The sequence below is a fragment of the Oryctolagus cuniculus genome, chromosome 17 (assembly GCF_964237555.1).
Source record: "Oryctolagus cuniculus chromosome 17, mOryCun1.1, whole genome shotgun sequence".
Classification (NCBI taxonomy): domain Eukaryota; kingdom Metazoa; phylum Chordata; class Mammalia; order Lagomorpha; family Leporidae; genus Oryctolagus; species Oryctolagus cuniculus.
In genome coordinates this window covers 30,882,539-30,902,111 of record NC_091448.1, presented here as the reverse complement: position 1 = coordinate 30,902,111, position 19,573 = coordinate 30,882,539, and the positions used below count along the sequence as shown (strand labels likewise).

General features: G+C 42.6%; 1 protein-coding gene across 6 annotated transcripts in view; it reads right to left on the bottom strand.

Annotated features, from left to right (window-relative positions):
- Positions 1-19,573, bottom strand: part of STXBP4 (syntaxin binding protein 4) — a 222,494-nt gene that overhangs the window by 18,429 nt on the left and 184,492 nt on the right. For 3 of the 6 annotated variants that reach the window (XM_008271271.4, XM_070060906.1, XM_070060905.1), the window contains one exon: positions 13,823-19,330. The exons of 2 other annotated variants lie outside the window; for them this stretch is intronic. In XM_008271271.4, coding sequence (XP_008269493.2) covers positions 19,216-19,330 — 115 coding nt within the window. In that variant the 3' untranslated portion in view covers positions 13,823-19,215. Of the gene's footprint in view, positions 1-13,822; positions 19,331-19,573 lie in introns of those variants that run through there. One more of the 6 variants, XR_011383517.1, reaches the window with a different exon arrangement.

Here is a 19,573-nt window from a genome sequence, read left to right as displayed (position 1 = left end):
GGCTGACATTGTGGTGTAGCACGTAAAGCTCTGCCTTCAATGCCAGCATCCCATATGGCAGTGGTTCATGTTCTGGTTGCTCCACTTCCTATCCAGCTCTCTGATAATGGCCTGGAAAAAGCAGCAGAGAATGGCCTAAGTTCTTTGACCCCTGCCACCATGTGGGAGATATGGCTGAAGCTCCTGGTTCCTGGCTGGGGATCCATGTAGGGAGTGAACCAGCAGATGGAAGATCTCTCTCTTTGTCTCTCCCTCTCTCTCTGTAACTGTTTCAAATAAATGCATAAATCTTTAGATAAATACAAAAAGAACTGTACACTCTCCCCCAAAATCAGTTTTTCTGTATGATAATTTAAAATACAATAAATCAAAAACTATAAGAACCCAACAAAATGAAACAAGCCTCCATGGTGACATAGCTTTTCTCTCTCCCCATCTGTGTAAGAGTGAAAGGGGTTCCACAGAGGTTCTGGAGACATCTCCAAGTCTTATCCTCTCCCTGTGAAAGGACGGGTTGTGCTGGACAAGCTCTGCAGTGCTCCACAGCAGAGAACTGAGACTCAGATCAGTCCCTTGCTATGGGATCAGGGGTATCACTTGTCCTAGCCTGCCTAGGACTGAGAGTCCTCAGGATGTGGAACCTCCAATTTTAAAACCAAGAAAGTGGGAGGCTGGCGCTGTGGCATGGTAGGTTAAGCCTCTACCTGCAGCACCAGCATCCCATGTGGGCACCAGTTCAAGTCCTGGCTGCTCCACTTTCGATCCAGCTCCCTGCTGATGGCCTGGGAAAGCAGTGGAAGATGGCCCAAGTATTTGGACTCTTGTACCCATTTGGGAGATCCAGAAGAAGCTCCTGGCTCCTGGCTTTGGATTGGCCCAGCTCTGGCCTTTGATGCCATTTAGGGAGCGAGCCAGCAGACAGAGGATCTGCTTCTTTCTCTCTCCCTCTGTCTGTAACTCTTTCAAATAAATAAATAAATCTTAAAAAAAAGGAAAGTGGGTAATTCTACTGTGACTTGGTAAAGTTACAAAACTTATTTGATTCCTAGTTTTCTCACATCCAATGGCTGCTTGCCCTGTCTCACTAGGTTATCATGAAATGCTACCTATATAAGCTGATAGCATTATTACTTAAATTTTAAAATTACTGGACTTAGTCCTGAGAGGAGATAAATTGTGAATTGTGTTAAACAATTACAAGGGTTGGAGAATGGAGGGGAGGATAGATAGGTGACCTTAGTAAATTAACAAGCTACAAACTATGAGAAAAAATGTGTTTAACATTCTTGAATGCATGTTAAAATCTTAACTCCCATTATGATCCTCTAGGTACTACTACATCCTGCTTACAGTTTCAAACAATCTAAAAACAATAATTTTTTCTGTTCATGGACTGCCCTCTTATCTTAAAGCTTTATTTAGCAATCCTGCCACTCTTATTTAAAGACAATGCAGTTTCGTTTCCCTCCCTCCCTCCTTCCCTTCCCTTTCCCTTTCCCTTTCCCTTTCCTTCCCTTTCCCTTCCTTCCCCTTCCTTTCCCTTCCTTTCCCTGACAGGCACAGTGGACAGTGAGAGAGAGAGAGACAGAGAGAAAGGTCTTCCTTTCGCCATTGGTTCACCCTCCATTGGCCGCTGCGGCCGGTGCATCGCGCTGATCCGAAGCCAGGAGCCAGGTGCTTCTCCTGGTCTCCCATGTGGGTGCAGGGCCCAAGGACTTGGGCCATCCTCCACTACACTCCTGGGCCACAGCAGAGAGCTGGCCTGGAAGAGGGGCAACCGGGACAGGATCCGGCGCCCCATCTGGGACTAAAACCTGGTGTGCCGGGGCTGCAAGGCGGAGGATTAGCCTATTAAGCCACTGCGCAGGCCCCAATGTAGTTTCAATGTAAACAACTTGGGCCTTTCTTCCCCTGTTACTCGCTCCACTGGCTCGCGGAAGAGCGGCACTGGATTAGCTGTTGTTTCTTTCCCCGGTCCTCCCCGGATTAGCTGCTGCCCCAGCCCCACCCCCACCTCTGCGGAGGGGCAGCACCCCCACCGCTTCCCCCACTTCCGTGGAGGAGCGGCACACCGCCGGCCGGCTCTCTCAGGGGTTCCTCAGATGTTCCTCCTGCATGTCATCTCTCTCCTCCTTTATAGTCCTCTTCCACCAATCCCAACTCTGCTGGCGTTCTCTCCCCACGCGCTGAGCACACTGATCTCCTCCAATCAGGGGCAGGATCAGCTCCTGTAGCCTGTTAGTCGAATTGGTGAGGCAGCTGTGTGGAAGTTGTTTACTCCCTCTCAGCGCCATATGGTGGGAGATCAGATGCATAGAGTTAGTCTTAGCAGTTCCAGTAGTTTAGTCTAGTCTTGGTAATCTCAGTATTTGTCCTCAGTATTTATTTGTCCACAGTCTTAGTACTTATTTGTCTCCTGGGCGACAGGCCCTGCCATGTTACAGGAGACGGGCCCTGCTCCCCACATCCCCCAAATTTTTGTTATTAAAAAAAAATGCTCTTAGCTCTGGTTGGGAGTAGGGAGCATTTTTCCAACTGCTACCTAGGATGGCTGCTGATGGCTATGGGAATTTATTCCAGGACTAGTTATATCTTTTTGACTAGCTTCTGTAACAGCTCAATAAACCCTTGATTCCAGAGAACTCATGGTTTCTGGTTTTGGCTTCATAGGGGTGGTCTTAAAATCTAGACAAAGGAGAAATTCTGTCAAAAGAAACTTGGTATCTGTGTATGTGTATGTAACTGATTGCAACTACTGTTGAGGTTGCAGTTTCACTTTGGGGACTATAATAATGTATGCACCCAAGATTTTAGTCACCTGCTGCCTGGGAAGTTTTCATTACTTGGCTCTCAGGACAGGTGAAGGCAGTGATTCTCAGTACACCCTGAAATCATCTGGGATCTTCAAAACACAGGGTCTATTCCAACAGATTCGGAGTTACTGGGTCTGGGATTGGGCTAGGCTTTGTGAATTTTAAGACCTTTTCAGGTGATTTTCATGTGCAATCAAAACATAAGGCCTTAGTCATGACAAAATGGGCCAGCACTTTAGAGATGGTGACACTTGGAGGCTTTTCTTACCACTACCCCAGACTAGTCAAATGGTACCTACATGTGAGTGAACTCATTCGTAAGTCCTAGCTATGCCTCTAAGCGAGCTGAATTCTGATCTCAACAGGACAAGAACTACACCTACACAGAATGAGCAATGGTGATATCAATCACTCACGGTAATTAATACTACGTTTATTGTCGCTCCCCGTCTTCGTGGAGGAACGACACAGGACCCTGCGCTGTTCTTTCATCTGCTCAGCCCTCCCCGGGTTTGCTGCTGGTTCTTCCCGGGTTGGCTGCTGGTCCTTCCCGGGTTGGCTACCATCCCTTCCACCTCCGTGGAAGGGCAGTTCCCCCTGCCACATTCCCCACTTCCGCGGGGGAGCGGCACACCGCCGGCCGGCTCTCTCGGGGGCTGCACAGGTGTTCCCCTTAGATGTTCCTCGTGCATCCCGTCTCTCTCCTCCTTTATAGTCCTCCTCCGCCAATCCTAACTCGGCTGCCCACATGCCGAGTACGCTGCTCTCCTCCAATCAGGAGCAGGTCCTGCTGCCTATTGGTTGAACTGGAGGCAGCTGTGCAGAAGCCGTCTCTCCCTTCTCAGCGCCATATTGTGGGAGAGCAGATGCATAGAATAAGTCTTAATTCCAGTAACTTAGTCTAGTCCGGGTTGCTCCCAGTTGCTCCCCACAGTTTATTACTGTTTTCATTATTTAAAGGGGAGCCATTCTGGATTGGAAGTATATAAACTTGCTATGACTGCTGCAACAAAGTCCTACTACCTGACCTGCTTAAACAGAAATTCATTGTCTTGCAGCTCTGGAGTCAGAAGTCTAAGATCAAGGTGCTGGTGGGGCCATGCTCCCTCTGAGGGATCTAGGGAAGGTTCCATCGCAGGCCTCTATCCCACCTTCTGGTAGTTCTTGCTTTGTGGCCATGCAACTGCAATCTTAAGATTTTGACACTGAGGCTGGCGTTGTGGCATAGTGAGTTAAGTTTCTGCCTACAGTGCTGGCATCCCATATGGGCGCCTGTTCAAGTCCTGGCTACTCCATTTCCAATTCAGCTCCCGTCTAATGTGCCTGAGAAAGCAGAGGACGATGGCCCAAGTCCTTGGGCCCCTGCACCCATGTAGGAGACCCGGAAGAAGCTACTGGCTCCTGGCTCCGGATCCATTCAGCTCTGGCCGTTGCAGCCATTTGAGGAGTGAACCAGTGGATAGATCTCTCTCTCTCTCTGACCTTCCTTCTCCCTCTCTCTGTAACTCTACCTTTCAAACAAATAAATAAATCTTAAAAAAAAAGACTTTGACCCGTGAATTTTGAGGGGACACAATAGAACCCATAACATGAGAAAAGTCACAATTTATATGTACATGGAAGCAAGTACGTTACCCAGATAAACTCTGAAACCCATGGCAGGATAGGGTAAGAAGGCACCTGGCTTGGTGTCCACTAGGGCGGCATCCCTGGTCAGCAAGGGAAATGCACATGAGGTTTAATTCATGGGTCATTTCTTGTTGCTAAATGACCATTCTTGCTTAAATTTCATGAATAAAAAAATACCCTTCAGCAAAATAATAATTTTTAAAGGAGTTAGTGAATTCCCCCTCAATGGGAGTGTCCAAGTAAAACCTTGTATCGGTTTTTATCTGAAAGTTGATTGGACTAGAAGATTGAGAAGTTTATATTGAGTCCAGGACTTCATGCTTTCTAAAACACATTTTCCAGAGATACAGCTAGTATTTCAGAGGCAGAGTCCTGCACCAGGCACTGCGGCCAAAGGAAGAGTACTTCAGTTCTGGCTCTAGGTAGAAAACATGTAAAAACATCAACTCTATTAAAATTCCTCACTATTTTTATGGCACAAATGTTTTTGACGGAGAGAACAGAGGCCCAGGATCTTTGGTGCTGGCAAGCTCAGGAGACCTGCAGGACTGCTCAACCAGTGATACTGCTCTGGGATATTTAAACGGACACTCGTAACAGCAGCACAGGCCTTGTCCTGCTGTCAAACCTGGCCCTCGCCAGGCAGTGAAAACTGAAACATCACATCTGTCATTAATCTAGAATTTCTAACAAGAAAAACAAAATCCTAAATAAGCATCAAGCACAGTGAATTTGACCACACAGTGGTAAAGACACTAAATGGAAATATGACATTTTTGTTTCTACAATAGCAATTTAATTATTGAGAATATGGATCAGGCCTCATTCGTAGCCACAACTCAGTCATACATCTTTCTGTTCCTATCACATTGCAGATTCTCACAAAGTTAAATATTGTGTTCTTTTTTTTTTTTTTAATTTGACAGGTAGAGTTCTAGACAGTGAGAGAGAGAGACAGAGAGAAAGGTCTTCCGTTGGTTCACTCCCCAGATGGCCGGAACTGCGCTGATCCAAAGCCAGGAGCTAGGCGCTTCCTCCTGGTCTCCCATGTGGGTGCAGGGGACCAAGCACTTGGGCCATCCTCCACTGCACTTCCGGGCCAAAGCATAAAGCTAGACTGGAAGAAGAGCAACCAGGACTAGAACCCAGCACCCATGTGGGATGCCGGCACTGCAGGAGGAGGATGAACCACGGTGCTGGCCCCTATATTGTCTTTTAAAGCAAAATCCTTAAGGAAAAATAAAGTATCTTCAAATCAGATGTACTTTTTTCTACACATATATTATTAACATTTTTTCTTGTTTTTAAAAACATGCTCACTTGGGGCCAGTGCTGTGGCGTAGTGGGTGAAGCCGCTGCCTGCAGTGCCAGCATCCCATATGGGTGCTGGTTCAATTCCTGGTTGTTCCACTTCTGATTCAGCTCTCAGGTATGGTCTGAGAAAGCAGTGGAGGATGGCCCAAGTCCTTGGGCCCCTGTACCCACAGGGGAGATCTGGAGGAAGCTCCTGACTCCTGGCTTCAGATTGGCGCAGCTCCGGCCATTGTGGCCAGTTGGGGAGTGAAGCAGCGGATGGAAGATCTCTCTCTCTCTCTCTCTGCATTTCCTTCTCTCTCTGTGTAACTCTGACTTTCAAATAAATAAATAAATATATATATGAAAAAAAAAAAACATGTTCACTGTGGGGAATCTGAAAAATGTAGAAGAATATAGTGAACAAAATAAATGTCACTAATATCATGTAATACTTTCTCCAGTCATACTGCATACAAACTTCCTTCCTATGACTTCTATATAATGTGTTTTTAAAAAGACTTATTTATTTTATTGGGAAGTCAAAGTTATACACACACACACACGGAGAGAGAGAGAGAATTTTATTCCCTGGTTCACTTCCCAAGTGGCCACCAACAGCCAGGGCTGAGCCAGGCCAAAATCAGGAGCCAGGCACTTCATCCCAGTGTCTCACATTAAGGGTCCCAAGAACTTGGACCATTCTCTGCTTCAGTCTATTAGCAGGGAGCTGGATCAGAAATAGAGCGGCTGGGACTCAAACCAGTGCCCAGGTGGGATGCCAGCATTACAGGTGGCTGCTTTACCAGCTATACCACAATGCTGGCCCCTATAATTTTGTATTTTGATACCCTCTCTGTTTTATAAAATATTATTGGGGCCAGTGCTGTGGCACAGTGGATTAATACCCTGGCCTGAAGCACTGGCATCCCATATGGGCGTTGGTTCTGGCTGCTCTACTTCCAATCCAGCTCTCTGCTATGGCCCGGGATAGCAGTAGAAGATGGCCCAAGTACTTGGACCCCTGCACCCGCATGGGAGACCCGGAAGAAGCTCCTGGCTCCTGGCTTCAGATTGGCGCAGCTCTGGCTGTTGCAGCCAATTGGGGAGTGAACCAGCGGATGGAAGACGTCTCTCTGCCTTTCTTCTCTATGTGTAACTCTGACTCTCAAGTAAAAAATAAATAAATCTTTAAAAAATTATTAAACATTTCTCATTGTTAGATACCATATTTTATTTAGACATTCCCCTAGTTTCATCACTTAGCGCTTTATTTCTATAATGCCTTAGCAAGCTTATTAATACATTTTTTTTATGTTGTACTTATGTGTGGGGCTAGCATTGTGCTACAGTGGATTAGCCACAATTTGTAACACCAGCACCTCATATTGGAGTGCTGGTTCAAATTCCATCTATTCAACTTCTTATCCAGTTTCCTGTTATTATGCCTGGGAAGGCAGGGAAACACAGCTCAAGTACCTAGATCCCTGCCATCTATATGAGAGACCAAAATGGAACTCTTGGCTCCTGGCTTTGGTCTGGTCCACTGTTGGCTATTGGGGCCACTTGGGGAGTATACCAGGAGATGAAAGATCTCTACTCCCAGTCTCCTCCACCCCTACCTTGCCCCATGTCAATGCCACCGTGCCTTTCAAATCAATCAATCCTTAAGCAATTTGTGCTCATTTGTGAGACTACAATCACAAAAGTAGAACTACTGAGTCAAACATTTTCAAAGTTCTTGTCAGATATTTCTAGACTTCTTTCTAGGACACGTGTAGTAATTTACTGATACTCTAAGGATAGCTGAGACTATCTATGTCATGTACACTCACTAACATAAAGTATTATTGTGTTGAAAAATGTTTTGCCTGGATCATGTCTTAATAAATCAATAATGGTAAGGAAGCCTCATATCATAGGTGGGGTAAGGTTTTGTTTTTCTTTTTTCAATGTTTTTGAAGTTGTCAAGGAAGAAGGCACTGAGATATAATACTGATGGGGTTTGTACTGTCCATGGCCTTAAATAGTCACTCCAGAGTAAATAAAATTTATCTATCCTGGAGAATTTACACACCCAACTGCCTGGATGTGGAAAGCTGAAGCACTGGATCCCTTTCAAGTATTTTGTTATAATTTTTAGGAACAGTTTTTAAAATAGTCTTGATTGAACCAAATGTTTTTCCTAGAAAGGCCATTCTATTTTGACTTATTAAGATATTTCATCTTTAACTCAATTTTAAGTATGCTATGGTAAAGCCAGGAGCAAGGAGACTTGATCTCCCACACCATATTTCAATACTAAGACATTTTTCACATTTTGAGGTTGGGATGTAGGACAGACACTGCTGGTACAGGTTCTTCTTCCACTCTCATGCACAGTAGCTTCCTGTGCTTCCACTCTCAACATCCAACAACTGCCATCTCTTTGCTAAAGGGCTGCCCTCTGGCTTCAGGAACACACTTTGCATGCAGACAAAGCTGGAAGTACTTGGAAACTTTCATGTCCCTCTTGGGACCCCACGCTTAACCAATGACAGATGGTGCAGGTATAGGAGTACTTTTGCTCCCTGGACTCTGGCTTGGACAACTGCTGTAGGACATACAGTCTCTTTGCCTCCCCTGTAGGATTCCATGGTGGGCTCTGCTTGGCACCATCGTTTTACGTGGATCCCACATCCCCTTCCCCTCTTGGTTGCTCCTATTTCTCTAACTTCCCTATTTTTGCCTCTTTAGTCACTTCCTAATTCACACAAACTCTCTAAGGGCAACCCAACATATTACAGGATGTGTCTCACTACCGATGATGGCTTGCAGTTGCTGTTGGCCAGGAAAGCAGCAGTAACCATACAGCTGTTTTTGTGCATTCAAGAATTTGGTTGTTCTTTCTGAGGTATAACTGGACTATTGTTACCAATCATTTAGGAAGTCAAAAAATCATTCGAGGGAGGAATGTAAATCCTGATTGCTATCTTTTATTATCATTATTATTAAATCCCTTTTAAAAAGATCAAGGAAGTGCCAACATCAAGCAGTAGCAGGATGGGTGTCAAAGACATAAGGAAAAATTCCAGAGACACTGGAGCACTCTTTAAAGAAATGGCTTCATTTTGATGGCAGAAAAGATGTGCTTGTGGAAAATGCAGATGATGACAGCTCTCATTCAACCAGGAGATTCAGAAGAGTTTGATTCTGAATGTTTGGAGGTTTTAGGAATATTACATTTCATTTTCCTTTATATACACATGATAAAAGTCTATGTTGGAACAGCTCTTTTAGATTTACTCAAAGGGATATTAGATAAATATTCTAAGTACTAATTTATATTTTCTAAGCCCATTTTCATTTTCAGATACAGATTAGTGATGATTCCTAAAACTGATGAATACTAATTTGAGCATATGGTACTCAGCAGAAGAAATATAAACTATGAATGATCTTAGAAATACTGTGAAAACTGAAGTTAAATTCATAAGAAGTTCCCACTTGCTGTGATTTGTAGTGGGAGTGCTTTGATGAATGTGGAACCAATAGAATATGGTTATATTCTTTTTTTTAAGATTTATTTATTTATTTATTTGAAAGTCAGAGTTACAGAGAGAGAGGAGAGCAGAGAGAGAGAGAGAGAGAGAGAGAGAGAGGTCTTCCATCTGATGGTTCACTTCCCAATTGGCTGCAAGGGCTGGAGCTGTGCTGATCCAAAGCCAGGAGCCAGGAGCTTCTTCTGGGTCTCCCATGTGGGTGCAAGGGATCGAGTTGGGCCATCTTCTACTGCTATCCTACGCCATGGCAGAGAGCTGGATTAGAAGTGGTACAGCCGGGTCTTGAACCGGTGCCCATATGGGATGCCGGCACTTCAGGCCAGGATGTTAACCTGCTGAGCCACAGCATCAGCCCCACAGTTATATTCTTAAAATTTTGCAGACTTCAGTCTATTGAATGTTTCTTATTGCTCTGGGGTGGTGGTGGTGTATTCTTGCATGTATATACATATTGTACTTCCTCAGATTTTCCTTATTTTGAAAACTTTGATCACTCAGGGAATTAGTCCACGCATTTAGTTTAGTGCTAGTTTTTAGTTTTTGCGTAGTAATCACAAAAATTTAATGCTGGATTTAGATTAAACATATGTCTTATTTCTCTGAATGACAAAAGTTTTCACTAGAAAGAAATGGGACCTGCTCATAAACATCTTTCATATTCCATTCCAGAGAGACTCCTGACCTGAACTGTCTATATTCCAAGATAACTTTAATATATACTCAGCTTGTTTTGTCTTTGTTTTTCCTTCCCACATTGATTGATGAAAGATGAATTTCTCCAGTGTGAAAGAGAAAAGTCAAACAATTCCAGTATGGTTAGTTTTAGGCAGGATAATTCCTGCACTTTCAGCATCCTGAGGGTGTCTACAGCTCCCTTATGCCAAATCAATTCTTCAACATGATTAAGCAACCCACAAAATCAGAAGTTTGAATGATGTTGGCCTTGAAAGGTACAAACATTGTATTTAGATTTTGGGTTTTCTCTACCCTCCTATACCCAAGTCATTCTGTTGTTATTTCTTCAAAACCTTGGGCAAATCAACAGTGTTTGAATTTTTACTTCACAATCCTTCACACTATGAACTTTATGGCCAACCTATGTAACAAATACTTCATTCTTCAGCAAAATCTATTATATTGTTCCACCAGTAATGGAACTGGTTAGTTAGATATGCTCAGTTAAGCTCCTATCTCGTTTTCTTTTTCATTCTACTTGTCTTTTCCTACCAGAAGCAGGAAACAGCTGAAAGTCTCTTTGAAAACTATAAATGACTTGTCTTGTTTACTCTTTAAACATTGAGTTTTTTGTGGTAATCACAAAAATTTAATGCTGGCTTTGGATTAAATGCATGGCAAACATCTTTTCATATTCCATTCCAGAGAGACTCCATGTCTTATGTGATGGCTAAAAAAAAACTATATGGACTCTGATTTAAAGGACACAGAGACCAGTACAAGAGAAACACATCATACTGTACTACCCAAGTTATTTACACATAGAGTGTGATGGAGACTTTACTAAAAGGAATGCAATGATAGAGAATGTGAATCCTCTCAGTTAAACCCTAAAATTCCAGGGTTTTAGTTGAAAATACCTTAAAATAACAAAAGAACAAGAAACAAGAAACTGACTATCTGGGCCTGTTTTCTACCTTCCACCTCCACCTGATTCATTCACATAGTTGCTGATATTGAATGACATGCTCATTAACCAGAATCCCATTTTCTGTTGTTACTTGGAGAAAGGAAGCACAGATGGCAAGCAAGAGTCAGTTACCCAGCTCACTAGATAAAAATATGTTAATAAATTAATAAAGTAACCAAAGAGTATCTGGATAAACACGTCAACAACTCTCTTGGAGTAGAGTAGAGGTTCTTGCTCCAGAATTCCTGAGTGGGAAGAGGGGTGGACAAAAGTGTGTAAACACAAGCATGGCATCTAAAGAGCCAACCATGGTCATGGGGAAGGCGACATGTCTTCAAGGAGATCTTCAGAGAAGGGTGAAACCAGAACGAGTCTTGATGGGTGAGAAAAATCTGATAAGGGAATGATGCACGAGAGGCTTCACAGTCAGAGAGAATAGATTATTTGTGTGACTGTTGGGGATTAAAAACGAGGCTGGAGAGAAAGCCAGGGGTTAGATAGCAGTAGGTGCTAGGGAAATAGTCAAGAGGTAATAGAATAAAATTTGCATTTAAAAAAGATAATTATGAAAGAAATGTGGAGGGGAAGATTGACGAGGACAGGTATGACAGAGAGGAAAGAAGGTATTTTGCCTATGTTGCAATCTTCCAGTCAAGAAATGAGAGAGGGCTAAGAAACAAATAGGCAATGTTTGCATGGAGCAGAAAAGAAAAAAAAAGGGAATTTATTTAAGGAATGTCCTAGAAATAGTACCTGCTTTGTGTTTTATCCTAAATTCACTAGTGAGGTAAATCTCTGCTTGGTGAATGGACAAAAGGCTTCTCATGAAGCTCCATCCATGAGGTACGAAGCATTGGGAATAGGGAATAAATTATAATCACCAACATTAGTAGTCTCAGTAAACTTTGGTTCCCTAATTTCTTTGGAGTTACCACCAAACTCTGTGGTGCTTAGTCCTCTGGGCATGCTATAACAAAATATCCCGGAATGGGTAACTTATAAAAAGTAATTTACGATTCACACTTCTGGAGACTGGGAAGTTCAAGATCAAAGCACCCACAGATTTAGTGTCTGGGGAGGGTCTTGCTGTGTGTTTCCAAAATGGAACTTTCTTGTCATGTTATCACAATGTAAAGAACAGATTCCCCCAAGCCTTTTATTTTATTTTATTTTATTTTATTTTTTTATCATTTTTTTTGACAGGCAGAATTAGACAGTGAGAGAGAGAGAGAGAGAGAGAGAGAGAGAAAGGTCTTCCTTTTTCCGTTGGTTCATCCCCCAAGTGGCCGCTACAGCCCCCCAAGCCTTTTCTTAAGGCACTAATTCCATTTATGAGGGTGGAGCCCTCATGACCTATCCATCTCTCAAAGGTCTGACTTCTTAGTTCTGTCACCTTTGGGGTCACACACATTCAGACTATGGCAGAGGCTTATCTGGAGCCACAGCTCCTGGGTTTGGATGATCTGATGTCACTGTTCAAGCCAGTTTCTGCTGAGAAGCCATGGGTACTGAATGGAACAAAGTTCTCACTCAGGTCTCCCTGCTACTTTTGTGATCTTTTTGGGTTCACGATAATCATCTGATGCTAGAGGAAGGGCACTGAAATTTGCCAAAGTCCCATATGCCTAGACACGCTACACGATCATTTCCATTCCTGGGGACAGTGACGAATGTCCTTCCTCTGTTCTCAAAACTAACAAGGTAACTGAGGTTTTGCTTCTCCCAGGAACTTCACCAAGAGGTGGGGACCAGGCCCTTTTCTCTGAGCCCTATCAACATTTTTGTTCTTTCCTCCCTGCAGAGGAGTTATTTCTTAGACAGGAAGTAGGAAATCTTTGCTCCTCCTCATCACAAGTGCTCTCAAATCTTTTACCTAAAGCATAAATCTTTTCCAGTTTCCCAAAGAACATGTTTTCCATTGCTTCCTGATATCACACCTTTCCTTCAGATAATGAACATCAAATGACCTATTAGTTCAAATATGGGCTTAAGAAGGAAGAATACGGGCTTAAGAAAGAAGAAAGAAAATAAATGAAAAATGCCTTGTTAATTTCAGTTGCATGTCCTTTGTATAGATTACAAATAACATGAGTGCTAGAATCACATCTGTCATATATATTGTATATTAGTTCTTAGTAAACCGTCTGGCATTTAGTAGCACTTGGTGGGTATTTAAACGAACAAATGAACATAAGAAGGTAAGAGCTAAATTGGGAACTAAGTCTTACTCATGAACAGCATATTTCGTATTCCATTCGGCAAACATGCTTTGAATACCTACTATATAATAGGTGGCAGTGTACTAGATCTTGAGGATACAATGGAGAACATGAGACAAAATTCCTCCCCTCATGGAGCTTACCCTCATTATTACTCCCTTTACTGAGAAAGACAACAAATATAGATCATGTTAAATTGATAAAGAATGTAAAGGGAGGGCCGATGTGGTGTAGTAGGTTAAGCCTGTGATGCTGACATCCATATGAGTGCTGGTTTGAAACACAGCTGCTCCACATCCCACCCAGCTCCCTGCTAATGCTCCTGGAAAGGCAGAGGAAGATGGCCCAAGTGCTTGGCCCTCTGGCCTACGTGGAAGACCCAGAAGAAGCTCCAGGCTTCTAGTTTCGGCCAGTCTCAGCCCTGGCCATTGTGGCCATTTGGGGAGTGAACCAGCGGATGGAGGATCTCTGTCTGTCTCTTTCTTTCTGTAACCCTGCCTTTCAATAAATAGAAAAATCAATCTTTACAAGAAAAAAATAATGTAAAAGGAAAAAACAGGGTGAAGAGATTGAAAATCGGTTGGTAATAGGGGAATGGGAATGGGGTGGAAGAAGGAACTGATTGCCCTTTCTCTCAGACGAACCCCACTCCCAAGAATAAAAGTCAAACACACACACACAAAATGAACAAAAGTTGTATTTGTTTAAATGTAAAATGTCCTATTACACAGTATTACATTTAATATTTATAAAATCATCATACAGACACATTATTATGTTACATGTGGAATGGTTGTGGTTCAAACACCTTGGGTATCTCTTTTCTAAAGTAAAGATCCACAGGCATATTCTGTTTAATTCTTTTCATCTTCTCCAAAACAATATGCAAGACAACATGCAGGCTGTTTCAATGTTAGTTTGGTTCTTTCTGTATATGTGTAGTAAAAACGTCAAGTGTGCCGACCCTTGAAAAAGTTGTATTCACTTAATAGAGAAAATAAAAATGTCCCTTTACTCCCTAGAAAAAGGATAACATTTTCTAATTGTGCAAACACTTTATGAAAGTATCATTTGACTCTCTATTTTGACAGCTGCTTTGCATTTATTATTGGAGAATCTCTTTATACAGCGTGTTCCCTTTTTTCTTTTCTAGTCAAGCAGTACTAATATTATTTTGGAATTATTAAAATTTAAGAGAGTGATAAAGGGTTTCTCTTTGGAAGTTCTTAACAAATAAACCCCTCACTTCTTTCTCCTTTATGGAAAAAAAATAGAAGTTTTTTTTTTCTTTTGAGAAGAAAGAAAAGACAGGAAAAAGATTATAGATGATGAGTTCTCTGATTTGGGAATCCGGGCTATGCAGCATGGTCACAAAACTTTGCATTCTGTCTGGCATTTCATAGGTTGCTCAGGAAATGTTTGCTGAGTTGAACTGGTTTGGGAGGAGGCAAAAGATTACAGTCCCTGTTAGCCAGAGATGGGGAAACTGAGGCCCAAAGAACTTGCAGGTGCATTTGTATTCAGTGTTGCACTTAACTGAGGGTTTTCATGCAAGGTAGCTCACCTAAAAGTTTGTCCTCCTCACTGTTCTACATAAAGTAGGACAAGATGATAGTAAAGGTGAATTTGTTTTATAGAGAACTGCTCACTGTTAGACTGCCCTATATGCAGCAAGTCAGTCTCTGCTGCTAAAGGAAACTCAAAACCTAATGAATAAAAAATTCAGGTTCTTGGACAATGATGGAAAACTCTCTCTTCCATGGGTTAAAAAAAATCAGAAAAGCTACTTATAATCTTTAGACTAAAAACAGTCCTCTCATATAGAAAAAAAGCTCTCATGCACTACTGGTGGTAGCATACATTGGTCCTACTTCTATGTAGAAGAATTTTTATGAAAACCTATCAAAATGCAGATTTTTATTTTTATAAAATTTTATTTATTTGGAAGGCAGAGAAAGAGAGAGAGGGGGGGGGGGAGAGAGAAAGAATGAAGGGAATGAATTTGGTAGTTCAATCCCCAAATGCCCACAACTGTTGCTGGGCCAGGCCAATGCCGGCAGCTGGGAATTAGATCTGGTCTCTGATGTAGATGGCAAAGACCTAACTAATGGAGACATCACCTGCAGACCTGCTGCCTGCCACAGTGCACATTATGGCAGGGAGCTGGAATTGGAACTGAAGCCAGGACTTGAACCCAGAAACTCGGATATGGGATGTGGGCTTCCCAAGTGGCATCTTAACTACCGTGCCAAATGCCCATCCTTCTACCAAAATTAGAATAAGCACCTTTCGCCTAGTTTTGACTACACTTTAACCTAATGGTTTATTTTCTGAATGTATTCACACTACAGACATATTGGCACTAGAGTGCAGAGAAAGATAAGGAAAGTGATTTATTGTGACACTGTTAGAAAAAAATTTAATACATCTTATGTGTTCATCAACAAAATTGGCTACACAGATTACGGGTTATCTTGGTAGTGACAGTTTATGCAGACATTTAAAATATAACATTAATCTATGTATTGACATAAGATGACCACAATAACTAAGTGAAAAGCGAGCTGTTTAACAATATGATTTCCTTTGAGTAAAAATATTCACCTAAGTATTGGTGATGGCTACCTCTGGAAAATAAGATGATAACTCTTTTACTTTATTCATGTTCATAGTGCTTCATTTTTTTAAAAACAAAATTAGGTTATTTTATAATTCAAAAATTAAAAAGAACTTTCTTAATTCCAGCTACCTAAGAATATGTTAAAAAAAAAAAAGGAATATTAAGCAGACCCCAGGAAAAATGAGCTACTGCCCTACTTTACCACAGTACCTGCCACCCTGTTGGTGCCCAGTGCCTATCTTGAGGGAATGAATGAGCAGGATGGCTACTCTAAGGAAGTGGGATGGAGGGACATAGTAATATTCAGATATTCTAGCCCTACAATCTGAGTCAGTGGGCAATGGAGAAGAGTTTTTGATGCCCATACTGACAGCATTATTGTGTGTTAAAAAAAAGAGTAGCTTTGCATATGTCACCAAAAAATAACTTGGGGGGCTCTATCTGCATTGGAAAAGGATTTTTTTTAAAGATCAATTGATTTATTTGAGAGGCAGAAATACAGAGAGAGGAAGAGACAGACAGAAAGGTCTTACATCCACTGGTTTAGTCCCCAAATGGCTGCAACAGCTGGAGCTGCACTGATCTGAAGCCAGGAGCCAGGAGCTTCTTCCAGGTCTCCCATGTGGGTGCAGGAGACCAAGCACTTGGGCCATCTTCTGCTGCTTTTCCAGGCCATAAGCAGAGAACTTATCAGAAGAGGAGCAGCTGGGATGTGAACTGGCATCCGTATGCGATGCTGGCACTACAGATGGAGGCTTAGCCTTCTGTGCCACAGCGCTGGCTCCTGGAAAAGAATTCTTAACAGAGCTTTCACCACTGTTTCTTTGAATGTGTTTTAAGGCACATTCTTATCTTATTGGTGCAGAGGTCACAGAAGTATAAAGAGGAAGGAATCAGCCTGTCCCCAACTGGTCCACGATCCTGAACCTCTTCAGCAACATTCCCATAACAAGGAGTTCAGATAAATTGTAATCTGATGGAACAACGCTTCCATGCTCTCCTGAGAATTATGTTTTGATGAGCTCTAACTACCAGAAAGTTCCTTAAGGCACTGAACTGGTATCTGCTATTTTATAAAACTGACCCACAGACCATGAATCTAAGGAGCTCTGCACATTGGTTTTGAGAATGTGCTCTGGAATTACAGACCTGCCGTGAACCCCAGGTCCTACATGAAGGTGCTAGGTGACCCTGAGGCCAGGACTCCCAACTCTCTCTCTAAACTTAGGTTTCTTCTTTTCAAAATGAGGATAATTACAGTTCCTATCTCATGGAGTGGTTTTAAGAAGAAAATGAAATGCTATAAGCGGCAAGCGGCCGGCGCCGTGGCTCACTAGGCTAATCCTCCGCCTTGCGGCGCCAGCACACCGGGTTCTAGTCCCGGTCGGGGCGCCGGATTCTGTCCCGGTTGCCCCTCTTCCAGGCCAGTTCTCTGCTATGGCCCGGGAGTGCAGTGGAGGATGACCCAAGTCCTTGGGCCCTGCACCCCATGGGAGACCAGGATAAGTACCTGGCTCCTGCCATCGGATCAGCGTGGTGCACCGGCCGCAGCGGCCATTGGAGGGTGAACCAACGGCAAAGAAAGACCTTTCTCCCTGTCTCTATCTCTCACTGTCCACTCTGCCTGTCAAAAAAAAAAAAAATGCTATAAGCAAACTCCTCATCAGTATGGCACAAAACGCTCCATAAATATTACAGTTTTCCTAAGACTTTTCAAGTAGGTAAAATTTGGTAAAACAGGGATAAAAGTCATAGCAAACAGCAGCTAATGGATGAGGTGGCAGTGAAATACGTGCCCACAGACCTTGATCTCAAGTGACCGGAGAAACAAATTAGAAAACATTCCTAACAGGGGGAGGCAAATGTCATACCATTAATTTGGCAACAACAAAAAGTCTGTACTTCCACAGTTATACATACTAACTCAGAAAAGGAACCCCAGGCATCTGAGAACCTACTCACCTCTGAGGGGTGCAAGGAAACAGCATTCTCTGGGGACTTCTCTCAAAATGAGTCTCCCTGAGGCTTCTTAATATTCAAATAGCTGTCAGGCCAAACACAAGCCCTCTCCAGCCATTCTGAGACTTTTCTCAGGGCTAATGACTGCCTGTCAGTCTGAATTTGACATTGTATTATTATCCCTCTAGACATTAAGCCCTAAATTTTAAATATATTCAGGAATGTACAGATGAACACAGACATATAAAATTCAGCAGTAAGTGACACAGGACATAGGTGTAATCTTGACCTCGCCATTAACTCACTCTATGAACTCTTGGTGTCTCGGTTTACTCATCCATAAAATGGTGATGAGTCTTCCATGATACTTAAAGGGCTCTAAGCCTCTGTCTTACATCAAGCAGAGTAACAGTATTTAGGATACCCCTCTTCTCACCAACTGCTTGCAAATGCTCCTTCGGCGGGGGCAACCTAAGTAGGGCAAACCACTCATCAATGCTGGCCCCTTTACTTTAGAAGCATATGAGATGCTGAACGCAGCCTGCTGAAATGACATCACAGAAGGGGGCTCCCACCTGGTGAGTGTTTGGGGGGTGCAGAAGCAGGAAGGGTTCATAGGGGGAAAAGAGTGGGGTTATGGAGGGGCCATGCTTGAATGAAAAGGTGCCTTCTGAATGTCTCTGGAATGCACAGCTGTGCAGCCAGCTGCATCAACAGAACCATGGTGCTCTGCTTGTCTCCTCTGGCGGGACAGCAGGGTGTGGGGAGGAAAGGGGCCTGGACATAGAATCAGAAGACTTAGTTGTGAGTCTCTACCCTGCCAGGGTGCTGCCTCTCTCTGAACCAATATTTTCCTAAGTGAAATATTAGAATTAAAAAGTACCCATTAGATTAGCTTCACAGGCATGTTGTACGGTTTAAATAAAATGAGCTAGGAAAAGCATCTTGTCAATTAGAAAGCCCCATAAAGACATAAGCGGTATCCAGTAGCCCGTGAGATCTATGTGTAAATGTGATCCCTAAACCCCTAAAGCTTGCTGAGATCACTTTCCTAAGATATGAATATAATGGCTTAGTGAAATATCAAGTAAATGAAGTGTTTCATCGTGTTCACAAAAATTTTCAATATAATTCTTAAAAAAATCTGGTATCTATAAAAAGCTACATATAAAATTATAAAGATCTGATTATATAAGAAAAAAAGCATACATATGATAATGGCTAATTGCATGTGACTTCAAAACACAGGACTAGATTTCTCCTAACCAGCTAGTGTAGTGGTAATTGATTTTTTAAACATATTTAGTAATATCAAAAAGTTTAACAAAAACACCCTCAATCGAGTCTCCACTTCATACTTCAACAAGGAGTATGTGTTTAACCTCTATTTTAGACTGTTGCATTTCAGAACTGGGTGCTCCATGTTCCTGCTCAAGGCATACTTGAAGACGGGGTGCTGGAAGATCATAAGGGCTCCACTTCCTACAGAATACCATCAACTTTTCTGGTCAGGAAGTTCTCTACAGCAATCTTCTTCATTCTCCTCTGAGCAGGACAGGTTCAGGACACTCATCACGGGATGGATCCAGGATGTGGTCTGTGTTACATGACTTGAGAAGAACAGGAATGCAATTAGAATCTGAAAGACTGACCTGGATGCAACAGTTTTAATTAATCTCAGATGTGTTCAAGGAAAATCGTTTTTCTTCCTGTAGTAAAAAAGGAATGCAGGCAAGTGCATCATCTTTGATGTCTTCATTTCCTTACCTGACATTCAATCAATCAGCAAGTGTAGCTGGAACATCTCTGGAATTGTCTCTCCCCTCCTTTCCCAGGGCAACAGCCTGGGCCAC